Genomic DNA, 25,986 nt, shown 5'->3' with positions numbered 1-25,986 from the left:
TAGTTCATCGTGACCTTGGACAATTCAACTTTTAGAACGCTTTGGAGTTTGCCACGGCCAAGTCCAATACCGTGATGTGGAGACCGTTTCAGATCCCGAAGGATTGCATCAAGTGCCACGGTCAGATGTGGACCGTGGCATTCGACCGTGCCAACCTTTCACTTAGCATAATTTCCATGCTCTTGATGCTCGAAGGATATGTGTGTCTCTATTCTTCCGGAACTCACGCCTCACAACTCCAAATGGAACGATCTCAACTGTTCTGAAAAGAAGACTCAATTATCTCAAATCTTGATGAAGGACTTGTAGACTGAATCGGTCTGGGAATGCATCGTCCTTCGCAATCTTTGGAGCTCACCGGGTCTGTCTAAAATGGCAGCGAGACGGGCGTGCCTTCCGACAATCTTAACTCTCTGCTCACATCTCCAAATAGGACGATCTCAAGTGTTCCGGAAACTAGACGTATTCCTCTTATTTCTTGATGAAGACACCGGAGGTTGAATCGCATTGAAATTCCTTCGTCCCACGCGATCAAAGTGAGGGTTTTGTCTGCACCAAACCATCTGTCCGAGTTGCTGTACACAGGTGAGGGTTCCTCCATGATCCCAGCTCCAAGTTGCTCCCAAAAGTCTCCAAATAACCTGAGAACACTCCAAAAATTCAGAACACTCTAGGACCTAATGCAAATCCCAGACAAAGCTAGAACCAAGGACAAACTCTAACAAAACTAGCTAAATGTATGCATGAGACTCAATATTTGGACAAAAATGCAGTCCTAATCATGACAAATTATGAATATATCACAGGGGGAGAATATGGGACATCGTCGTCGTCTCGTGATCCTGATATGGAATCTGACACTGTGGGGGAGCAGCAGGAAGAGGAAGATGATGCGAGTGATTAAGTGTGTTTGATTTCGATCATGTTGTTGTCTCAGTTTGAGCTTTGATGTTTTTTTGGCACTACGTATTGTGTGCTTGACTCTTATCTTCTCTGTGTTTTTTTGTTTAGAACTTATGGATGGATTTAATATGACGATGTCTCACTTTAATCTTACATTGGATTTGTGTTTGTGCTGGGTGTATTGCTTGCATGTGTTGCTGTTTTGGTCGTTTTTCTTGCAGGAAGCTTGAATTGACACATTCAGACAAAAAGGGGGAGAATGTAAGATCCAAGGTTTGGATGGTGTGTGACACACAAAGATGATGTGGACAGGAGAGCATTACTGAGATGACGTGGCAGTAACTGATTGAAGGACCAAAGGAGATTTCGTGAGGAGCAAGGAGGATCTCAACGAAAAGGATACTTGGAAGATCTGATACTGAAGAATCATAGAAGATCTCAACAAAAGGAAAGTGTATATTCACAAGCTGAAGATAGCGAGGTGGTATATATGCAAGAGTCTAACCTATGGAACGTGTTAGCACTTTAGAGAGATTATTGAGAGAGTTCATAAGAAAACTACAGAAAGCATTAGGGTTCTTGGTGAGTGTTCTAAGTGAGTGCAACACAACTGTTGTTGTGTGAAACTTGGGTAGATTAGGAATTGGTCAGTGTCGAGTTGCTGAGTTAAGCAAGGTCGTGTAATACTGATTAGACAGATCTTGAACAGATTGTCTAAGTGATTTCTAATAAAGGCAAAAGGTTTTTGCATTCCCAACGTGTGTTACACAAGTCTGTGTTTCACTGATTTTAAACGCATTTTGCCAAATATAAGCTGGCCAATGATATCCTTCCATCTTCAAGATCTTACGTCTTAACAAAAGGCAAAGCCCGCAATATTTTAAATAATATAGATCTTACCAAGACGTTTATAATAAGATCCCATTATAAAACAAACACAATATCCCAAACACCAACAAAAAATTACACAATATCCTAAACCCTAAACCCTAAACTTCTGCCAAGAACTATCGATCAATCAGCACCAGCATCACCAGCAACCAAGACAATAGCACAACAGACAGCTCAAAAAGTGGGATAAACAACCCCACAAACGAAGATATACCAAAGCCGACTAATATATAAGACTAGAAACGAATATTTTTTTTTAAATTTTTGGTTTATTTTAATTTTTCATTCTGTGTATACAGAAAATAAACAGAAGAGCAAACCCGATATAAATTACATTCGATTAGAAAAAACTCAAAATGAAACAGATAAAACAATAATATAAGCAAAGAAAAATAGATCGTAGAACATAGCAAAGAAAAAAAAAACAAAACGGAAAAATACAAACAAATATCAAGAAGAACAAAAGATATAGTAGAAAACGTAAAATTAAATAGAGCTGAAACAAAAGAAAAACTAAAGAGAATTAACTTTTAACAAAAAAAGGCTAAACCTTAAAACACGAAGGTTGTATGTAATTAACAAACCATGAATATCAAGAGGGGTATATTTAGCATGATGGATACGTTAGGATTTAGGTTAGTACGAACTTCTACATCGATGACCCATAACCAAAATTGGTGGCTAGAGCCGACTTCGAGATCGGTGCCCATAAATCAATGGCCCATAATCGAGGAAAAAAACCATATTACGGGTATTTACACGTATGATTAATCAACTTATCAAAACTAATTAAAATACCATATAATATTTTTTTTATTAATGACACATAGGAAAATCATTGTGGAGACGACACATCAGATTTTTAACCTTGTAAATAATATATATATATATATATCAAATTTTAAAATATAAATCAAATTAATTATATGCTAGAAAATTCAAATATATTGGTATACTGTAGCACGTAAACAACATATAATAGCAGAACCTAATACATCAAAAACAATTGCTACAAAACAGTATATTACAGCATTAAACTTGTGTCATCGGTATATATATTAAAGCATTTGAATAATGCTATACTAAAAAAAACATACAATAGCATGTCAAACAAACGCTATCGTGTGGGGTTGACCTATTATAGCTCATCTAGTCATAGCGTTTATGAAAACGCTATTATACCCTTAAAATAGCGTTCTTTGTGAGCTAAGAATTTCCATTTTTCTTGTAGTGTCTACTCGCCGCCTATCTCGAGTGCCACCTTTAGAGCGGGGTATCTAGTGATGATTCTCGACACCTCTTCAATGACGTCGAATAACTCCGCCAGACAAGCCAACTGCCTATGGCGTTTGAGTCCTCCGCCAGGATTTACCTCAGCTACCTTTTCCACAACCCCTTTGTCCTGTCAGACTCCGTTATGTCCTCCTTGTTTGGGTCGGTTTCACTTTCACCCCAATCAGTTTAAACCACCTCAGGAATATCGGAGAGCCGATATTGCAAGGAGAACCAGCGATCCATTCAGTATGGGCCGAGCCGCGCATGAGAGGAGTAGGCCAAACTCAAGTGGGCCGAGCCGTGAGGAGGAAATGGGCGAGCCACATATGAGAGAAGATGGGCCGAGCCGTACACCAGTGAAGATGGGCCAAGCCATACACCAGTGAAGATGGGCCGAGCCGTACACCAGTGAAGATGGGCCAAGCCGTGCAAGGAGGAGAGTGGGCCGAGCCGTTACCTTTCGAAGTGGGCCGAACCGAGGTCCTGAAGGAAGAAAGCCCGTAAAAACCCTAGGCGATGCCTCGAGGTGGTGGCCGCATGAAGCGATAAGGAAATATTCCTAAAATCTCTCCCAAGATTCTCGGCTAGGCGGTTTAGAAAGTTGATATAAATAGACAATGTATGCAAGTCATTCTGTAACTTTTAACAACTCGAGAGCAATAAGACTTAAACACTTTTTAAGCAAAAAACCTTCTTTTGATCTTACGGTTCTCGCGATTACCCTAGAAATTTCGGATCCCTTAATTTTCCTTACAAATCTTTGGTTGTGCGAGTTTTGGCTCATACAATTTGGCGCCGTCTGTGGGGAACTCGAAACTTTCTTACTCTAAATCAACGAGACTTTAAGATCCGAAGAACATGGCGAGCAACACCCTCGACGATAACAACAACAACAACAACAACAAGATAACGGCGCGGAGAAGGACGCTCCAGCACCAGGCACAACGACGGCGACGACCGAAACCCAAGAGGAGATGCGAAACATGATGGCTGCGTTGATGAAGAAGATCGACGAGCAGGACAAAAAAAACGAGGCGATTACAGAGAGGCTCGACGCGATGCCGGCCGAGCGACGACACCCAACTTGGAGAGCCGGAATCTCCGACCCGATGGATGGAATCCGGAGACGCTTCGATTTTTCAACGCCTGCAGAGGCCTCGGGAAGCGGCGCAAGAAATTCCTTGGCTCCACCAATGTTTCGTCCTCTCGGTGAACAGACTCCCGCGGCAACCCGAGTCAACATGACCGAGCCGCCTCTGCTCCGTCGGAATTCAAGGCGACGAGCCGGCGAAGAGGAGAATGACGCGATCGACGTGGATGCCGAACAGAGCGATGGAACCACGAACTCGCAACATAACGGCTCGGCTCGGCGAATAAGCCAAGAAGAGCTCGCCTCGGTACTAAACGGCATCCGGACTGACCAAATCACCGATCCGACTCGCGGCGACAACCCGACCGAAGAAGAAGAAAACCTCCAATAGATCGAGCAGGCGGAACGCGAAGACGAGCTGAGGAGAGAAGAGCGGGAGCGACTCCCCCAATCAAAGGGAATGACTCACGTGCAAACCCTCGAAATCAAAGAGCTGCGAGCCTCAATGGCTCGGACAGTAGCCACGATACGCGCCATGAAGTCTCAAGTGCATAACGCGACGAGTGCTGCGCCCGAGATCGATCGGCTGCTTGAAGAAACCCAGAGAACACCATTCACGGCGAGAATCACAGAGGCTAGGATTCCCGAGCCCGGGAAGGTGAGAATCCCGTTCTACGAAGGAACGACCAATCCGAAAGCACACATCACAGCGTTTCGGATAGCAATGGGACGAGCTTTCACAAAAAACGCTGCCAAACTGACCGAGGGGGAAGAAGATGCCGGATATTGCTTGCTCTTCGTGGAACATCTCAAGGGAGCCGCGCTCGAGTGGTTTTCAAGGCAGGAGCGCAATTCGATCGGCAGTTTCCAACAGCTCTCCGCCTTGTTCCTCAAACAATACTCGATGTTTATGGATAGAGGAACGTCTGATGCTGGCCTGTGGACGCTATCCCAAGGACCGAACGAACCGCTTCGGGATTACATGGCAAGGTTCAAGGCGGTCGTATCCAAAATAGAAGAAATAAGCGACAAAGCTGCACTCGAAGCTCTAAAACGGTCTTTATGGTACAAATCTGAATTCCGACGGGAAATGGCACTCAACACGCCACAAACGATTCAAGATGCCTTGCATCGGTCGTCAGACTTCGTCGTAAATGAGGAAGAGATGAAGAATCTGGACAAGCAGTACGAAGCAACGAAAGCAGCAATCTGATGCTCAATTTTGACGCGCCCCTCGAAGAAAGGCAATCCATCAAACAACGCAACAACGCAGAGCTCGGACGAACCTAGAAACGGAGGTGCCCATAACTACCAAGTAGGAACTGGACGCGGAAGAGGAGAGCCGCGCAACAACACTTGGGTAAGAAAGCCCACCAACTACGACGAAAAGGCATTCTGCGAGTATCACCAGACCTACGGGCATTCAACGGTGCAATGCCGAACTCTAGGAGCAAAACTCACAGCCAAGATAGCGGTGGGAGAGCTCCAGACACGGTTAACCTCAAAGACCTCGTCCCTAACGAACCAAAAGAAGGAGCCGTGCCGAGCGGCGAGGCAGAACCCGCAAATCCTCCCCGACGGAGCGATAACACCAAGCGCGACAGGAGAGGCGAACCCGAAGAGCGACCCGAGCCGAGGCAAAGGATCAACATGATCATGGGTGGATCTCAATATTACCAAGATACGGTGTCCTCCATCAAAGCTTATCAGCGCCGAGCCGAAGCGAAGGAAAATTGGACAGAACCGACCGATATCCCGAATATAGTGATCTCCTTCGCCGAGGAGGAAACGGCAGGAATTGATAGACCACACAACAATCCACTGGTGATCGAACTGACGATCAGGAATCACGATGTAGCGAGGGTGCTCATCGATACTGGGAGCTCAGTAAACGTCATTTTCAGGGAGACACTCAGAAGGATGGGAATCGACCTCTCCGAGGTGACGGCGACCCCAAAACCTCTAACCGGATTTCAGGGGAAATAACGATGACTGTGGGAACAATTAGGCTTCCCATGGTAGCTGGCGGAGTCACTAAGATCGTCGAATTCTGCGTCACCGATCACCCAGCAATCTACAATGTGATTATGGGAACTCCATGGATCAACGGGATGAGGGCGGTCCTTTCCACCTATCACTGCCTCAAATTCCCGACTCCAGCAGGCATCAAAACGATCTGGGGAAATCAGAAGGAGTCGCGAATATGCTGCTTAGCGGAGCACAAGCTGAGGAATCTCGTCATTGACGCACGAGCAGACATAGATCGCAAAAAGATGAAGACGGACCGAGAGCCTGCGAACAAGCTCTCGAAACTCTTATAGCAATTACAGATCGCGGAGAGCCGCGAAACGCGCGCCGAGCCGGTATGTGATGCAGTGGACTCGGTGTGCATAGACGAAGCGCGTCCAGAACGATGCGTCGAAATCAGAGCAAAACTAGAAGAACCTCTGAGAAGCAAACTTCTTTCTCTCCTCAAAGAGAACATCAAAACTTTTGCCTGAACAGCGGAAGATATACCAGGCATAAGCATCGACGTGACCTGTCATGAGCTGAACGTGGACCTAACTTTCAAACCAATCAAGCAGAAAAGAAGGAAGTTCGGACCCGAACGAGCTAAAGCAGTTAACGACGAAGTGGAGAGATTGCTCAAAGTAGGATCAATCGCTGAGGCCAAATATCCAGACTGGCTCGCGAATCCAGTGGTTGTGAAGAAGAAGAACGACAAGTGTCGGGTCTGTGTAGATTTCACTGACCTCAACAAGGCGTGCCCAAAAGACAGTTTTCCCCTGCCGCACTTCGACCGGCTCGTCGAAGCCACTGCGGGAAATAGGCTGTTAACATTTATAGACGCGTTCTCCGGCAATAACCAAATTCTGATGCATCCTGATGATCGGGAAAAAAACAGCATTCATAACTGATCGCGGGATATACTGCTACAAAGTCATGCCATTCGTGCTCAAGAACGCAGAAGCAACATAACAACGGCTCGTCAATAAAATGTTCGCAGATCAGCTCGGAAAAACCATGGAGGTATACATCGACGATATGTTAGTCAAATCACTCAAGGAGGAAGACCATATCGCGCATCTACGGGAATGCTTCGAGCAGTTGAACAAACACAACATGAAACTAAACCCGGCGAAGTGCAGATTTGCGGTCACCTCGGGAGAATTCCTCGGCTATCTGGTCACTCACCGAGGCATTGAAGCGAATCCCAAACAGATCAAAGCATTAATCGAGATGCCCTCTCCAAGGACGAAGCGAGAAGTGCAAAGGCTTACAGGAAGGGTCGCCGCACTAAACAGGTTTATTTCCCGTTCCACTGATAAGTGCCTGCCTTTCTACGACATCCTTCGAGGAAATAAAAAATTCGAGTGGGACGAGCGATGCGAAGCAGCTTTCCATGAATTGAAGAGTTATCTGGCGAGCCCACCGATCTTGGCGAAACCAGTTGAAGGAGAGCCTCTCTTCCTCTACATCGCCGTATCTGCTACAGCTGTGAGTGGGGTGCTTATCAGAGAAGAACGGTCCGAGCAAAAACCCATTTTCTACGTCAGCCAGACACTGACCGACGCCGAGACCCGCTACCCCCAGATCGAGAAAGTCGCCCTAGCCGTCGTAGTCTCGGCTCGCAAGCAGCATCCATATTTCCAATCACATTTGATTGTTCTGCTCACTACACTTCCGCTGCGCTCGATCCTACACAGCCCGAGCCAATCCGGTCGGCTCGCCAAGTGGGCCATAGAGTTGAGCGAGTACGACATCGAGTATCGGAACAGGTCGTCTGCAAAATCACAGGTGCTCGCAGATTTTCTCATCGAACTTCCAGCCGAAGCGACAAACAAGCCAACCCCAGACGAAGTATGGACGCTGCACGTCGACGGCTCGTCGTCTAAACACGGCTCGGGAATAGGAATCCGTCTCACTTCTCCCACCGGAGAAATATTGGAGCAGTCTTTTCACCTGAATTTCCACGCCTCGAACAACGAAGCAGAATACGAAGCGCTGATTGCCGGCATACGACTAGCACAGGCAATCGCAGTGCAAAAGATAAGAACCTTTTGCGATTCACAGCTCGTAGCATGTCAATTCAACGGCGAATACGAGGCAAACGACGGACGAATGGGAGCTTACCTCAAGGTGGTCAGAGAGTTGGTGCAAAAGTTCGACGAGTTCGAACTCACAGGAATACCCCGAGGCGAAATCACCTCGGCTGACGCCTTGGCAGCACTTTCTTCGACTTCAGACCCGGATCTCCGACGGACAATTCCAGTCGAATTCATCGAACGTCCTAGCATCGAAGAGGTAGAAGGAGTTTGGCTGATAAATCCTCCCGAGCAGGAACCAGAAAACGACGAAGCAGTCGTTATGGATGAAGACGCCTCACCAGCCGAGCTGGAGTACGGCTGCGACAAAGAATAGCTCGGAGCCATCCAAGTGTATATCACTGATGGAGAAGTACCAACCAACAAGTGGGAAGCCCGCAAATTAAAAGCTCAGGCCGCACGATATGTCCACGTCGACAGCGAGGTGTTTAAATGGAGATTTTCAGGACCGCTCATGACGTGCGTTGAAGGACCGGAGGCAAGAAAGATCATGCACGAAGTACACAGCAGCACGTGCGGAAACCATTCTAGCGGAAGGTCGCTCGCGATCAAGATAAAACGGCACGGTTACTTCTAGCCTACGATGGTCATGGACTGCGAAAAGTTTACGGCGAAGTGCGAGAAGTGTCAACGGCACACGCCAACTATTCACAAACCTACCGAGCTGCTGTCATCGATCTCGTCACCTTATCCTTTCATGAGATGCTCAATGGATATTGTCGGACCTATACATAGATCAAAGCAAAAGCGCTTTCTGCTCGTCCTCACGGATTATTTTTCTAAGTGGGTCGAGGCCGATTCTTACGCGAGCATAAAGGATGCTCAAGTCGAACATTTCGTCTACAAAATATCATCTGCAGACACGGGGTCCCCTACGAGATAGTCACCGATAACGGATCCCAGTTCATCTCAACGCGTTTCGAAGCTTTCTGCGAGAAATGGAAAATCCGTTTGAGCAAATCTACGCCAAGATATCCTCAGGAGAACGGACAAGCCGAAGCAGCCAACAAGACAATCCTAAACGGTCTGAAAAAGAGGCTCGACGCCAAGAAAGGACAATGGGCAGATGAGCTCGAAGGAGTCCTTTGGTCGCATCAGACAACTCCGCGCCGAGCCACTGGAGAAACTCCATTCGCTCTAGTTTATGGAGCAGAATGCGTAATCCCCCCGAGGTGGATTTCCCAGGTATCCCCCTGAGCTTGAATCACTTAATGATGCTGGACGAACTCGATTTGGTCAACGAAAGGCGCGACCAGGCTCTAATCCGAATTCAGAACTACCAACAAGCAACGGCGAGATACTACAACAAAAATGTTCCCAGTCCAATACTTAAAGAAGGAGAGCTCGTCCTTCGAAAAGTTTTCCAAAACACTGCCGAGAAGAATGCAGGAAAACTCAGAGCAAATTGGGAAGGTCCTTACAAGATTACAAAAGTAGTTCGCCCAGGAGTCTACGAACTTGCGACGGTATCTGACGAAGAAATTCCAAGATCGTGGAATGCAATGCACCTGAAGAAGTATTATCACTAAGGCAACAACACGGTCAACATGAACTACGGGACGGCTTGATCCCTGCAAAGGGTACGTAGGCAGCCCATCCTCGGACGGGTTTAGCTGTCCCCCCTTCTAAAAAGGGGGGGGAGTGGGTACGTATACACATACCTTCATTTAACTCTACAATTTTAGCTCATCTACCGTCTCTAGGAACATTGCCACTTCAGCCAATTTTCTGTTCGTTTTAAACTAGCTACTTATTTCATGTTCACCTCGGAATTCTAATTCGTTCATTGTCGCTTCGGGTAGTTTCTCATTACTTATTTCATGTTCGCCTCGGATTTTTAATTCGTTCATTCATCACTTCGACAAGTTATCGTGACTTGATCGCCTCGGACTTTTACTTGTCCTTGTATCCACTTCGGCAAACTAAGTCTCCAAACACCTCGCCCCGTTGCTGGCCACAGCAAGGCAACAGTCACAAAGTTCTCTAAACGGACTTTTAACCACCTTTCCTAGGACGAGGGTGCAAGTTATATCCTCTATGGATTAAAATCAAGCGCGCTATACAAATTTAAGACCAAAAACGTATCGGTCACCACGGTTCGTCATCGTACACGAGATTATAAGTCGAGACTACATCGCTTTCTCTAAAACCGGAATGAACTCTTAAAACCCGGCTAAACACATTCACACCCTCGGGAACGCCGGTCTATAATCAAACTTTGATATCATCTCGGGACATTGATCTCGGTGATAACACCGTATTTTGACCACTTTTATGGATCATAATTATGTCTTATCCAGGTGTTTTAACTCTGTTTTCAATGGTTTTTAAAGTTTTTTCAATATTTTAGAGTTTCAAAAGACTTTTCAGGAAACTTGGGCAAAAGATATGCAATTTGGATCAAATGAGCAATTCTGGATAAATGCAGACCGTCAGAAGTATGACAAGCGATGAAGACCTTCTCACCGTCAGATCACCCCCAAAATTTGAGACAACATAGAGGATCCAACCAGATTTCTAATGCACTTGGTTTGGAGACAATCCAATAGTTAGATCTTCAGATATTCCCAATGCAAGAATGACAGAAAATGCAGTTCCGGAAGAGAGCATGTGCCGGGACCGCGGCCAACACCCATTTTCCCGCGGGTAGAGCCACCGCGACCGCAGACATTGGTCGTTCACTTTCCCGATGACTTAATTAAAGCCCAGATCGATTCCTCTCGTTATTTTTGAAGCCCCAAGTGTCCAGGACCACTCCAGTAGCTATAAATACCCCCTTTAGGTCATTCTAAAGGGTGGGTTCTTTTCTGTACTTATATTTTCGTGAGACACACAAAACCATAGAGAGAGAGAGAGGCCGCCGTCTTCGAAGAGGAGCCGCCGCTGGAGGAAGACATTGCGCCTCCATCTGCTTCTCCGTTCTTCGTTTTTCTTCCTTTTGTTCTTTAATTTCCTGCACTTTCAATACTCTGTGATGATTGTTTACAATATGTTTGAGTAGTTACCCAGTTGGGTTTAAAGGGATTTTTCAAAGGGAATTTCATGTGTCTTTGCTTATGAATCGACAGATTTAGGATTTATAATCTTCTAGATGTTCTTCATTTGCCTTTAATCTTACTGCGTGATTCTTTGCTGGCCACTTAGAAGCCGATCTGATATGATATGTTGCGAAAGCTTTCATTGAATGTCTGAACTAGGGTGAAACGAGAAAATCTTCTATAGGAGTGGAAACCTACCTGTAGTTGAGTTGTGAATGTTGATGAGTCTTGTTCTGTTATTGCATCTTCTCCCTTCCAGAATCAGAGTGGAAACCTACTGATTAGGGTTGCGAGAGATAGTTGTTTAGTGCTGTGAAAATAGGTTATTCATACTTCCGTGCCTCGAGTTCTAGAACATACGTAGTTGATTACCTTTATCACTTGTTTAAAATCGACATAGCTTAGTCCATGAATCCCTGTAAAACCCCTTGAGCCCCAACGTTTTTCTTTCATTGCTTACAACCTTAGATTTCCATTCTGCTTTTATTCGCTTATTACTTGCTTTCATTCATAGCCGATTTTTACTTGCTTGCACTTGCTCTCGTTTTTATTTACTTTTACTTGCTTAGCCTTCTAGTTTAGATTTAGTGACAACCAAAACCCAAAACCAAAACCAAAACCTGTTTAGTTCTAGTCTGATTTAAGCATAGCCGTGAATTCGTATTGAAACAACTAAGTCTCTGTGGATTGATACCCTAAGTACTACAGCGCACATCTGTGCACTTGCAGACATCTAGGGGTTATAAATTTAAAACCTGAAGCTTAGTAAAACGAAAACCAACAAACCCCTGATAACTAAGAGTTTTCAGGCTCTTAGAAGGATTATCAATCCCCTTGTCAAAGTAGTATAAGGGGTGTCAAACCAAGCTTGTAAACGAGACACTAGCCTATGTCATTTGTTCACTTAAGTCAAGACAAGATGATAAAAGTTTGGTGACGATGATTAACAGGCAAATGAGCAATAAAGTTAAATAAAAGCAGAGATTTAAACTAATCAAGATGCAAATAACAAACAGGTGATTCAGATGATGGTAATGAATGATAAAGGCAGAAGCTTTAGACAGGATATTTGACTCGGGTGCTTCCAAGTTAGACTAAAGGGCTAATGAATCATTTTATCAAGCGATTTCATTTGACTTTGAACTCAAGGCACGTTAATCTTCTCATGAAAGTATTAAACGTCTAAACTGATCCTCTTTCATACCAAAATCCCTTTTGAGAAGCACGAATCAGTCAGCAATAAGAATCGGTTCAAAAACGTCATTTAAGAGAACAAACTATCACTCTCGCGATGAAAGACTCTCAAACCCTTAACCGAGTGGTTCAGACATTTCTACAAACACTTCTGATGCGAGATATGTCTCAGATCTGAACCTCAAGTGATGTGCTTGGATCCAGCTTAGAGATCTCGTCGGTTAAGGAATGAAACATACAAGACTAGACACCTAAACCCATTAATCCACCTTGAAAGCACCCTGATCTACCTATCTAAAGCCGCTTAAACGACTACTCACTGATCATAATGAGCTCCCTAAGTCCTTTGCAAGACGTGTAGCTAGTCATGATAAGGAGTTTGATGTTGGATGATAAAAGAAATAAAGAAAGAACAAGATTCTGATGCAAAAACGAGATAACGGATTAGATTAATCAAGTTTCACAAAAGAGGCAAGTTCTTAGAGCTAAAAACAGATAAGAGATAAGATAACTAGGTTTTTAGTCTCAAAATGTATTTATAGCAAAGGGAAAGTGTCGCGGGTCAGCCCGGAACAAACCGGGTACTGAACCGCCTTCTTGGGTTGATGGGTGAGTGCCACGGTGTGTCGGAAACTGAAGCCGAGGTCTTCATGCCGAGGCGTGCACGTGAGTCAGGATCCAGATGAAGATCTCGTAAAGAACACGTCCAGAACATGCATGAACCCTACTCTTTGATCTATCCTCACGTGTATGTTCTTGAGCCATTCTGTTCTTGATTCTGGGTTCGTGACAAGGGACCTCGGGATAAAATGTCGAGGGGTCATGATGTCGAGGTGCTTGGGAGAACATAGTCCGGCATGCACGCCGAGGTCATTACACCGAGGTGTACTTTCAACACTTAGTCGTTTCCAGCTTCAGTTCTTAAAAATGCATGCCTCGATCTAACCATGCCAAGGCTTTGGCACGAGGTCTAGTCCATAATACTTCCAAGATATGAGCCTCGACTTGAGTGACGCCAAGGTAAAGATACCGAGGCTTGTGAAAATACTTAGCGCGTATCGCAACTCTTTTAGGCTTGTATCGACCATGTCACCTTCCGGAAGCAGTAACTTTCAGCACACGACTCCAATTGCTCTGGGACCAGTTCCACAGTCAAGATGACTCAATAATCTCGAACTTTGGTGAAGAAACCATCGGAGCTTGGGGAGTGGAAGGCTTCCTGGATTTATCATTTTTGCGCCGCATTGAAATGACCGGAAAATAGACTTTTAGACCGATGTGAACTCCGGAGACCCTATCTTCCAAACCTTTGCTCCGAATTGAGCGATTCCAAATGCTCTGAGAAGATCTTCCATGGATCTCGAACTTTGGTGAAGACCGGGTAAGCTGGTTCGGTCTGGAGGGGCTCCGTCCGCCATGATCTTTGAAGTTCGCCGTTCAGTTCTCGGGTACGCGCAATGCTGGTGAATGCTCCGGAAGCCATATCTTTCTCTCCACTGGTCCGAATTGGATGATTCCAACTGTTCTGGAATCTTTGCTTGATTATCTCCAACTTTGGTGAAGACCCCGACAGCTGATTCGGACCGGAATGTTCCCCGGATTGCTGATCTCTGAATTGCGCGGGCAAGGACAACTTTTGGTCGTAAAAACCTTCCCGCGGTAAGAAAAATGGTCGAGGGCTGTGTACCGCGGTAAGCTTTTTGGTCGTAAAAATTCTTGCCTCGGTCAAAAACTTGTCCCGTGGTATTTTTGCACTCGATACTCGATTCTGGCCGATCGGTAAGGTTTTTGGCCGGTAATGAGCGTCTGGTAAACATTTTGGCCGAGGTTTCCGACCAGCCGGTACGAGATTTGGCCGAGAAATTCCTCCAAGCGGTTTTCACCATTTTTGACCCTTTTCTTCACCGTTTTCTTTTCTGTTCCTCTTCTTAGGCTCCAATTGGTCTCCAAAGCTCCTGATAAAGACTTCAAAACATGCAAAACTCTTTGGGACCTAATGCAAGCCCTAAGTCCTATTTTAACGCTTAAAGACTCAATTTACATGAGAAAACACATGATGAGGACTCTATAATGCAATCTAAATGATGTAAAATATAGACATATCAACCCCGCTTTTGCTCGCATCAAGTTTTGGCACCGTTGCCGGGGACTTTGATTTGTTTCGTTGCGAATCCCAGCTTAAATCCATTAGAACACTTGTTTACTTTTACTTTTTCTTTTGAATTTTTCAGGTTTCTCTGCAATGAGAGACCGAGAACATGTTCCCGGAACTCTTAGTGATCCACCATATCGTGTGAATTGTGATCCAAGCGATGATGACCTGACTGATGACGAGTTTGAAGAACCGATTTATGATGACAATGAGCTAATCGAATCGACAAAACATGAAAATGATGATGAACTGATTGGAAGTTTCGATTCACTCAAAAAGTTCATGGGAGATCGAAGAGCTATTCAACCAGCCTTACCAGAGGATGGCAAAACCGAAATTAAGGTACCCCATATCCATTTAGTTCAACAAAATCAATTCTCTGGTTATTCATTCGAAACCCCGATAGACCATATCGAGACGTTCGAAGAATTATGTGCAACCATTACAGCAAATGGGGATTACCACAAGTGTAGTCTTTTCCCATTCTCTCTTAGATATAATGCCAGCAAATGGCTAAAATCTTTGCCACCTGCTTCACTAAAAATGTGGGCAGCGTGTAGAACTGTTTTCCTAAATCGTTTTTATACTAGAAATCGTTCAAATCTCTTAAGAAACAAGATAAGAACTTATAAACAAAAAGAAGATGAAGATCTTTTAGATACTTGGGAAAAATTTAGGGAATACCAAAGAGATTGTCCACACCATGGATATACCGAAGAATACCAGCTGGGTATCTTCTATCGAGGTATAACTCCAGAGTTACGACACTCTTTCGACACAGCAAGTAATGGAGATTTCACAACTAGATCTGTAGAAGATGCTCACGTTTTCATTAAAAATTTTGGAAACAGCATCCGAAATCAAGTAACCTTTGGTAATTCTGCACTTCCTGAGAAGAAAGAAGAAATTTCGGAAGTTATAAAGTATCTCTGTCACATAATGAGTCATCTTGGATTGCAACAACCAAATAGGGTACACAATACGTGTAACTTTGATGGTTGGGACAACCCAATGGATTCTTATGATCAATGGATGGTTAACACTGCAGAATTCTATCAAATTCAAGATTTTCCATTCGTTTCTGATCACCGCAGGTCCATTCATCCGGACCGCGGCCAAGCAAGGTTTCACCGCGGTCGTGGCTGTTCTGACCGCGGCCAAGACATGTTTCACCGCAGTTGCGAGCCTTCTGACCGCGGGAAACCGTCTTTTAAGCTTGCCTGGACATCAACTCCCGAACCAATCTTGGCTATTCAATCTAATCCTGTTTCATATCCTAGTTTTCCCTCTTCTGAAGCTGAAAACCTAAACAAAAAGAATTTAGAGCTTGAAAAATCTAGGTCTCAAGAGATTAGTGATCTTAGATCTGAACTAAAAGAGATGCAGAAGGATTTCGGTGAAAAATTTTCCACCCTCCTTAGCCTGATGATCAAAACTAATTCTAAAAACTTAGAAAATTCTGAGGAGGAGCCAAGTGAAAATTCTTTCGAAAGCTCAAGTGAAGCAGATCCCTCCGATCATGTGAAAGCTATCACACTTATGAGTGGATTAGCTTACAAAGAGCCTGAATTTCCTAAAGATCCCGAAGACGAGGAAAAGGGTAAGGAAAAGGAGAAAGAAAGAGAAAGAATCACGAATGAAGATGTTGAAAAAGAAGTGGTAGGAGAAAAGGATGGAGAAGAAGTAAGAGAAGATCCATCCCGGGAAATCCTTGGAGAAGACCTGATTCCACCTCCACCAACTCGTGTCTATAAACCTAAACCTCCATATCCTAGAGCCTTAAGAGCCCCTAAGAAAGAGAAAGAAAAAGCTATGCTGAAAGAGCTAATTGATCAATTAAAATTGAGATTACCTTTCGTAGAAGCTTGTGCTATGATTCCTGCTTTAAGAAAATACATGAAGGGTATTCTAACAAATTCTTTAACTCTTGAAGAAGGCGGTATGATGATAACCCATGAATGTAGTTCTATCCTGCAAAGCCGAATCCTTGAAAAGAAAAACGATCCTGGAAGCTTCGTACTTTCATGCACCATCAGTGATGTAGCTTTTGAGCGTGCTCTCAGTGATTTAGGATCTAGCATAAACATGATGCCTCTTTCAGTAGCAAAACGATTAGGACATCACACTTTCAAGCCCACTAAAATTTCTTTAGTACTAGCTGATCGTTCTGTTAGACAACCCGTAGGTATCCTTATAGATGTTCCAGTAGAAATCGAAAAATGTTCCATCCCCACCGATTTCGTAGTTCTAGAACTAGAAAAAGAACCTAAGGATCCACTTATTCTTGGAAGACCATTCCTATCTACAGCCCGAGCCATAATCAATGTTCCTGAAAGAAAAATCGACCTTCATCTAGCCGGCCTAGTTATGCAATTTGACATGAACAAAAGTTTCGATAAACCGACTCTGGATGGCAAAATTTGTTGGGTTGATGAGTTAGACGGAATTATTGAGGAAGTCTATGAAGATCTGCTTCTAGACAACCCTTTAAGTGTCACGCTTTCACCCGCAAAAGATGAACGCAATTTCCTTGAAGGAATTTCGAGTGAATGCGCACGTATGCTTGATAAGTCCGAAACTTATAGGAAACCTATAAACTATCTAGATCTTAAGGACCAAACAAACATTCCTACACCTCCTAAAGACACTGCCGCAGCAATTAATGATCCTTGGAGCGAGCTTAAAGCCCCTAAAGTCGAGCTTAAACCTCTTCCCGTCGGACTTAAGTATGCTTTCCTTGGATCAAATTCTACTTATCCTGTCAAAATAAACTCTGGTTTGACGGAAGAAGAAACCACAATGCTGTTGACTGAGCTGAGAAAGCATAGAAAAGCCTTAGGATATTCACTTGATGACATACCTGGAATCTCTCCAGATCTTTGTATGCACAAGATAAATCTAGAGGATAATGCTAAAAACTCAATCGAAAGTCAAAGGAGACTGAACCCTAATCTCATGGATGTTGTCAAGAAGGAGATTATGAAGCTTTTAGAAGCTGGAATAATCTTTCCTATCTCAGATAGCACTTGGGTTGCCCAGTTCATGTTGTTCCGAAGAATGGAGGAGTCACTGTCATTAAAAATGATAAAGATGAAATAATCGCTACAAGAACAGTAACTGGACATCATATGTGCATCGATTACCGGAAACTGAATGCAGCAACTAGGAAAGATCATTTTCCACTTCCATTCATAGATCAAATGCTAGAAAGGTTAGCTAATCACCCTTACTATTGCTTCCTTGATGGATACTCCGGATTTTTCCAAATTCCTATTCGCCCGGAGGATCAAGAAAAAACGACATTCACTTGTCCATATGGCACGTTTGCTTACCGACTTATGCCTTTTGGATTGTGTAATGCACCTGCTACCTTCCAGCGGTGCGTGATGTCGATCTTCACAGATTATATTGAGGATTTCATGGAAGTATTCATGGATGATTTCTCTGTCTATGGATCTTCTTTTGAAAAATGCTTAGGCAATCTTGGTAAAGTTCTGCAAAGATGTGAAGATAAGCACTTAGTATTAAATTGGGAAAAATGTCATTTCATGGTACGAGACGGAATCGTGCTTGGGCACAGAATTTCGGGAAAAGGTATTGAAGTTGACAAAGGCAAAATCGAAGTCATGACCAGCCTACAACCTCCCACAAATGTAAAAGGAATTCGTAGTTTCTTAGGACACGCAGGATTCTATAGGCGATTCATAAAAGTTTTTTCACAAATAGCTAGACCTCTTACGTGTTTGCTTTGCAAGGAAACGAACTTCGAGTTCGATGATGAGTGTTTAGCCGCGTTTCATAAGATCAAAGAAGCCCTTGTTTCCGCTCTTGTCATGCAAGCACCTGATTGGGAACTCCCATTCGAAATCATGTGCGATGCAAGTGACTATGCAGTCGGAGCAGTGCTTGGCCAACGAAAATATAAGAAACTGCACATAATCTACTACGCTAGCAGAACTCTAGACGAAGCTCAATGCAATTATGCTACAATAGTGAAAGAACTTCTAGCTGTCGTATTTGCATTTGAGAAATTCCGTTCTTATCTCGTAGGATCTAAGGTCATAGTTCATACTGATCATGCTGCAATCAATTATTTAATGTCTAAGAAAGACGCTAAACCGAGGTTGATAAGATGGATCCTCCTACTGCAAGAATTCGACATCGAAATTCGAGATCGAAAAGGAGCAGATAATGGAGTTGCAGACCATCTTTCACAAATTCGAGTTGAAGAAAGATTGCCTTTAAATGACAGTTTGCCTGAAGAAAACATCTATGCAATAGATACTACCCCCACCAATGCCAATACCGCACCACCACGTCCACTAACGTGACGAGCAGATGCTTTCAACACCCCATGGTTTAGGCACATAGCAAATTACTTAGCAGCTGAATAGAGCCCCCGCAATTTTTCGGGTATAGGAAGAAAAAGTTTCTGAAAGACATAAGACATTATTTTTGGGATGAACCCTATCTCTATAAGAGATGTGCTGATGGGTTATTCCGAAGATGCGTGGCTGAAGAAGAGATGGAAGGAATTTTATTCGGATGCCATAGCTCGTCTTATGCAGGACATTTCGCAACCTACAAAATCGCTTCAAGGATCTTACAAGCAGGTTTTTGGTGGCCTACTTTGTTCAAAGATACTCAAGCTTATATATCGCGGTGCGATAAATGCCAAAGGATGGGCAACATAAGCAAAAGGAATGAGATGCCTCAAAATTTTATTCTCGAAGTCGAAATTTTCGATGTCTGGGGAATAGATTTTATGGGACCCTTTCCTACTTCTTTTGGAAACCAATACATCTTAGTAGCAGTAGACTACGTCTCTAAGTGGGTAGAAGCAGTCGCTAGCCCCACCAATGATGCGAAAGTTGTCATAAAGCTGTTTAAATCTGTTATATTCCCGCGTTTTGGAGTTCCTAGAATTGTGATTAGCGACGGAGGATCGCATTTCATTAACAGAGTTTTCGAGAATCTTCTTAGAAAGAATGGAGTTACACATAAAGTTGCTTCTCCATACCATCCCCAAACCAGCGGTCAAGTAGAAATCTCAAACAGAGAAATCAAGTCGATTTTGTAGAAAACTACTGCAGTTCATCGCAAGGATTGGTCTACCAAGCTTGACGACGCATTATGGGCATATCGAACAGCATTCAAGACACCATTAGGAACAACACCATTCAACCTAGTTTATGGAAAAGCATGTCACCTTCCAGTAGAGCTCGAGTATAAGGCGCAATGGGCTATCAAGGAGATGAACATGAACTTGAAAACAGCTGGAGAGAGAAGACTACTTCAACTTCACGAGTTAGAAGAAATCCGACACAACGCTTACGAAAACTCGAAGATCTACAAGGAGAAGACTAAAGCATATCATGATAAGAAGATCATTCGTAGAACTTTTGCTCCTAACGATAAGGTACTCCTTTTCAATTCTCGTCTTAAGCTTTTTCCAGGAAAATTACGTTCAAGATGGTCAGGACCCTTCACGATAAAGGAAGTCAAGCCATACGGAGCCATAGTCCTGTGGGACAGAACCGGAAACTCATTTACAGTGAATTGTCACTGTGTAAAGCCATATCTAGCTGAACAAAGAGAAGACGAAAGAGAAGTGATGTTTTTGATTGATCCATCATCGGCCAATGATGAGATCAAGGAGTGTCACGACCCCGGTTAAGTCTAATCGAGCAACAATGTCAAGCTAATGACTTGAAACAAGCGCTTAGTGGGAAGCAACCCACTTGGTATTTTATCTATTTCCCTTTGACCTTTATTTTCTATTTTATTGCTTTGTTTCTGTTTCATTTAATTTCAGATTTTCAATAAGGAAGAATAAATACAAAAGACGAGCAACACTCTCCAACACGATAAGTTCACTTAAACATTTCAACTTTTCTATTTTCTTTACCATTCTTTCCAAAATTTATCACACTGAGGACAGTGTGAAATAAGTCTGGGGGAGGATGTTCATCTGTTACTAATGAAATTTGATTTGTTTTTAGTTTGTTTTGGACACATAAAATTTTTCAAAAAGTTTTTCAAAATGTTTTTCATAAAAAAAAAATTTCAAAAATTGTTTTCAAAATGTTTTTCAAAAGTTTTCAAACCAGGAATACAATAAACATTAATATGATGAATTAGACCAGTGTGCTTCTACGCTATTTCCTCGTTTTTTTGCTTTTTTGTGATTTAGGCCTAGACTAGGCGGTAGCTAGAATACTTGCATTACGAAATCCCACCAGAGGACTTCTATTCATGGAGATTCTTTCTGACAGTATATACTAGCTCATTTTATCTGGACTTAATTTTGACTTAATTTTCTCATTAAAGCGTTAGATCAGGGAAACGAATCATACATTCAGGACTCCTTTACCCTTTTACCACTCTTAATTGATCCTGAATGGCTAGTTCACTTTTAGCTAGTTCCCCACCGAACCTAACCTCTTTCAAACCACATGCATTCTTGTTTTTCGTAGTCTTATATGCAGATATGTGCAAAAACGTCGGATAGAAAGAGGATCAACGCAGTTTTCAGTCACTGAAGATGAAGACCTGCGATTTCATTGGAATGATTCAACAAAAGGAGAAAACTCAGTTTGCCTTGGAAAAACTTCAAAATCTTGGTACAATTTTGTCCCTTAGACTCTCTCTATAAAACGTTATTCCCTCTTTCGATAAAAAAAAAAACCAAAAAGAAAAGAAAAAAAATATGAAGGGAGAGAAAATTAAAATCTTGGAGAGTCTAGGAGGATTGAATTTTATACTTGAGGCAAACTTGATTCGATTCTATGGAGATTTGAAGATTATCTTTATGATTCCCGGAAAAGATCTAAGTCTGGGAGAACAGCTGTTTACAACAAAGGAGGAAGATTATGCAGCAACAATTAGCAAAGGAGAAGTGACTGAAAATCTGCGGTCACCAACAGGTTCTTCTCTCTCTTGCGGTTTTGCATAATATCTTGCATCCTCCAGATCTTCAGGTAACCCGAAACACTTTAACTCCACCACTTAAATAGCTTTTGATTCCAAACGCCGTCTACCCTGAATACTGTCTTTGATGAGAATTCACCATTACACTTAATGAATGTAGGGAGCTAGTTGACTGGAAGTTAGATCTAAGTGTGTAGATATTTCGCATGACGGATTAACGGACTAGTTTTACTTGTATTTTGGTGAGAATTTTCTAGACTAGATCCAAATAGATGTTTCACGATAAGTTATGGTTTAGAAAGACGGTCACTGAGATATTGTTTAGTTCCTGCGATTTTCAAAAATTTCTTTGCTGACTTAAGTTTGTTTCAAGACAAACAAAAAGGTAAGTCTGGGAGAGTTGATAACACCGTATTTTGACCACTTTTATGGATCATAATTATGTCTTATGCAGGTGTTTTAACTCTGTTTTCAATGGTTTTTAAAGTGTTTTCAATATTTTAGAGTTTCAAAAGACTTTTCAGGAAACTTGGGCAAAAGATATGCAATTTGGATCAAATGAGCAATTTTGGATAAATGCAGACCGTCAGAAGTATGACAAGCGATGAAGACCTTCACACCGTCTGATCACCCCCCAACATTTGAGACAACATAGAGGATCCAACCAGCTTTCCAATGCACTTGGTTTGGAGACAATCCAACGGTTAGATCTTCAGATATTCCCGATGCAAGAATGACAGAAAATGCAGTTCCGGAAGAGAGCATGTGCCGGGACCGCGGCCAACACCCATTTTCCCGCGGGTAGAGCCACCGCGACCGCGGACATTGGTCGTTCACTTTCCCGACGACTTATTTAAAGCCCAGATCGATTCCTCTCGTTATTTTTGAAGCCCCAAGTGTCCAGGGCCACTCCAGAAGCTATAAATACCTCCTTTAGGTCATTCTAAAGGGTGGGTTCTTTTCTGTACTTAGATTTTCGTGAGACACACAAAACCATAGAGAGAGAGAGGCCGCCGTCTTCGAAGAGGAGCCGCCGCTGGAGGAAGACATCGCGCCTCCATCTGCTTCTCCGTTCTTCGTTTTTCTTCCTTCTGTTCTTTAATTTCCTGCACTTTTAATACTCTGTGATGATTGTTTACAATATGTTTGAGTAGTTACCCAGTTGGGTTTAAAGGGATTTTCAAAGGGAATTTCATGTGTCTTTGCTTATGAAACGATAGATTTAGGATTTATAATCTTCTAGATGTTCTTCGTTTGCCTTTAATCTTACTGCGTGATTCTTTGCTGGCCACTTAGAAGCCGATCTGATATGATATGTTGCGAAAGCTTTCATTGATTGTTTGAACTAGGGTGAAACGAGCAAATCTTCTATAGGAGTGGAAACCTACCTGTAGTTGAGTTGTGAATGTTGATGAGTCTTGTTCTGCTATTGCATCTTCTCCCTTCCAGAATCAGAGTGGAAACCTACTGATTAGGGTTGCGAGAGATAGTTGTTTAGTGCTGCGAAAGTAGGCTATTCATACTTCCGTGCCTCGAGTTCTATAACATACGTAGTTGATTACCTTTATCACTTGTTTAAAATCGACATAGCTTAGTCCATGAATCCCTGTGAAAACCCTTAAGCCCCAACGTTTTTCTTTCATTGCTTACAACCTTAGATTTCCATTCTGCTTTTATTCTCTTGTTACTTGCTTTCATTCATAGCCGATTTTTACTTGCTTGCACTTGCTTTCGTTTTTATTTGCTTTTACTTGCTTAGCCTTCTAGTTTAGATTTAGTGACAACCAAAACCCAAAACCAAAACCAAAACCTGTTTAGTTCTAGTCTGATTTAAGCATAGCCGTGAATTCGTACTGAAACAACTAAGTCTCTGTGGATCGATACCCTAAGTACTACAGGGCACATCTGTGCACTTGCAGACATCTAGGGGTTATAAATTTAAAACCTGAAGCTTAGTAAAACGAAAACCAACAAACCCCGCTTTTGCTTGCATCACTCGGCAACAAGAGATCCAAACTTAACGCTTCAAACGGCCAAAGACCAAATCTGATCTGAAATGCCTCGCACTTTTTCTCTCTTTCCTAACTCAAACGCCTTGGCACTAACGGTGGAAGGCACAAAGGAGCTTTAGTTTCTTTCAAGAGCCACCTAAAACGAAGACGCTCCACGAATCAACTCCCAGCTCGGGATTTAAACCCAAACAGAATCCTTAACAACTCGCCCCTTAGCCCGTATTTCTATCGATTTATACAGAGCTCGGCTAGGGAAGCAATCGAAAGCATTCGCGATCCAGCTCGACAAACCAACCGATGACAACTCGCTTCAAACAAACAGTTTTAGTCAAAAATTCATAAGTCATCAAGGACAAACACATCAAATCCAACAAAAAATGACTAAGGAAAAAGATGAATACAACTATAGCCAAATCAACAGTCAGGTGGATAAAGCCATCCAGGCACCAATCACAGTAACATGCGAGTTCGGAAGAGAGAGATCAAGCGGCAGAACGCGTCTCTCGCTCAGCAAGGAGGCTCGAGGGAACAGGAGTACCCGCGTTAGACCCGTTCAGATCCTGGACATCGAGGTTAGCCGCCGTCTCCTCGATCGGCTCGTTACCTAAAAGGGTATCGATGGAATCTGGCGACACGGGCGAGAACACCAGGGCACCTTGGATCTCAGACGCAATGCGGTCATAGGCGTCGTCGTCGACATACTCAGCCTCCCAAGCCTTCAGCTTTTCCTCTTCAGAGTCCAAAGATCTGTCGGGCTTCCGAAGCTCCTCGATCATAGCAAGGTTCCCTTCGATCTGTCCAAGCTCGTTTTCGTCGCTCTTGGCCTTCTCCAGCTTGGCCAGACCTTCCTCCACTTTGGCAAGACGCTCCTGAAACTTAGCCGTCAACTCGCGCCTCACCTCCTTCTCGGCCTGCTTCACCTTAGCGTGGAATAAGCATCTTTAGCTTCAATGCGCCTCTTCAACAAAGCCACCTCGGCGCCTTTGGCTCTCCTGGATTCTTCAAGACGAGTCACCACGGATGACACCTTGTCAACGTTGGCACGGAGAATTATTTTCTCTTCTTCAAGCTTCTTAATCTTAGTCCTCGCCTCGTCCAACTTTCCCTTAGCCGTCGCAGCCTCCTTCTGAGCCTCCTCTAAGCGGCGCTCGTCCTTAACCAAGTCCGATTCATAGCCAGCCATCATCTCGTTGATAGCCGCGACAAACTGCAAAATTGGTGATTCCTTAGATTCAAAGACTACGTAAAATCAAGGAAGAAGCGAATTAGAAAGGTACCTTGGTACCGCGCTGCGCCATGGCAGCATAGAATTTCGACCGCCTCAACTGCTCGGGGGGCAGAAGACGGGTGTTGGCGTTGTTGACGCGGGCAAACATTACCGCGGACGCAGCCGGGTCATCAACTACCAGCTTACGAGATGCGGGCTCGCCGGGCGCCGATTTACGTTTCTTTTTGGATGGCTCGTCCTTTTGGATGGCCGCGCCCTTGCCCTTTTCCGCAGCCGGTCTCTTCCTGCTGGAATCATGCTTCAGCAGATCTGAAGCCGGAGGCCTCGATTGTTTCGGAAGAGCCAGAATCGTCGAGGTAGGTGCCGTTTGGTCCCGAGCCGCAGAATTTTCTCCAGACGCGTCGGGAACGATCTCGCCCGGCTCCACCTCGGGCGCCGCCTCCTGCGCCGTCGCCTCGGGAGTAATCTCATCAGCAGCTCGGGCGACTTTGTCCCCCTTATGCCTCAATAGATCATCCTGAGGTACCACCTCGGTCTCCGCAAGAGCTGCTCGTTCGGCTCTCCTGGAAATCTCCTCGGCTCCGCGTTGCTTCTTATCCCTGAGCGTAAAGATCACCATTTTCTCTCGTGTATCTCCTGATGAATTTGATGAAGAGGAACTGATGGATACCCCGGCAAAGATAGCTCGGGCTCTCTCTAATCTTTCGAAAGAAAAATGCTTTCTCCAGATAACCTTCCGAGCCGCAAGAGTATCTCGAACAGAGAAAAAGTTGTCGGGAACAGAAGGAAGAAAACTCCGAACTGCAAAACAACATCAAAACGACTAAGTTAGAAGATGGAAATCGCACCATAACAAGCTCCGAGCCAAAACAAGGCTTCAGATCGACTACCAAGTGGTCCCCAAACGGTCTTCGTCTTATTTACAAAATCCTCGCCCACCGACGCCTCGTTCACCGAAACATAAAGGAAACGTTCAGTCCAAAACTGATCTTTGCTCGGGAAACCGCCTATGATCCGGCGATTGGACTTATTGAAAATATAAAATCTGCCTCCTCCCGGGGCTCTCTGGATTTCCAACAGATTGAGCAGATGACCGAGCTCGATGTCGACACCGCATTCGAAGCTCCAAACCAGAATGCCAATCATATGTCGCAAACCCCTCGACAT

The 25,986-nt window shown here is 43.8% G+C and overlaps 1 protein-coding gene and 1 non-coding gene across 2 annotated transcripts; both read right to left on the bottom strand.

Moving 5' to 3' along the window:
- Positions 1 to 15,251: 15,251 nt before the first annotated feature.
- Positions 15,252 to 15,359, bottom strand: LOC112085890. The gene has a single exon (XR_002899171.1). It is a non-coding gene; the product is annotated as a small nucleolar RNA R71 (small nucleolar RNA).
- Positions 15,360 to 24,073: 8,714 nt separating this feature from the next.
- Positions 24,074 to 25,986, bottom strand: LOC112085392 (uncharacterized protein At3g60930, chloroplastic-like). Its single transcript, XM_024154604.1, has 4 exons — positions 25,710 to 25,986; positions 24,869 to 25,620; positions 24,565 to 24,798; positions 24,074 to 24,502 (listed from the first exon to the last, which is right to left on the bottom strand). The coding sequence occupies exons 1-4, from the start codon at positions 25,984 to 25,986 to the stop codon at positions 24,074 to 24,076; spliced, it is 1,692 nt and encodes a 563-aa protein (XP_024010372.1).

The sequence above is a fragment of the Eutrema salsugineum genome, unplaced genomic scaffold (assembly GCF_000478725.1).
Source record: "Eutrema salsugineum unplaced genomic scaffold, Eutsalg1_0 scaffold_3, whole genome shotgun sequence".
Lineage (NCBI taxonomy): Eukaryota > Viridiplantae > Streptophyta > Magnoliopsida > Brassicales > Brassicaceae > Eutrema > Eutrema salsugineum.
The sequence above is the reverse complement of the archived record's forward strand: the minus strand, read 5'-3'. Positions and strand labels throughout refer to the sequence as shown.

What these genes read in the sequence shown, in the direction of transcription:
- LOC112085392 (XM_024154604.1), bottom strand. Translation starts at nt 25,986, where the DNA reads ATGTCGAGGGGTTTGCGACATATGATTGGCATTCTGGTTTGGAGCTTC. An exon ending in GACCGTTTGGGGACCACTTG is followed by an intron (nt 25,621 to 25,709) that starts GTAGTCGATCTG and finishes GTTGTTTTGCAG; the next exon opens with TTCGGAGTTTTCTTCCTTCT. An exon ending in TGGCGCAGCGCGGTACCAAG is followed by an intron (nt 24,799 to 24,868) that starts GTACCTTTCTAA and finishes CCAATTTTGCAG; the next exon opens with TTTGTCGCGGCTATCAACGA.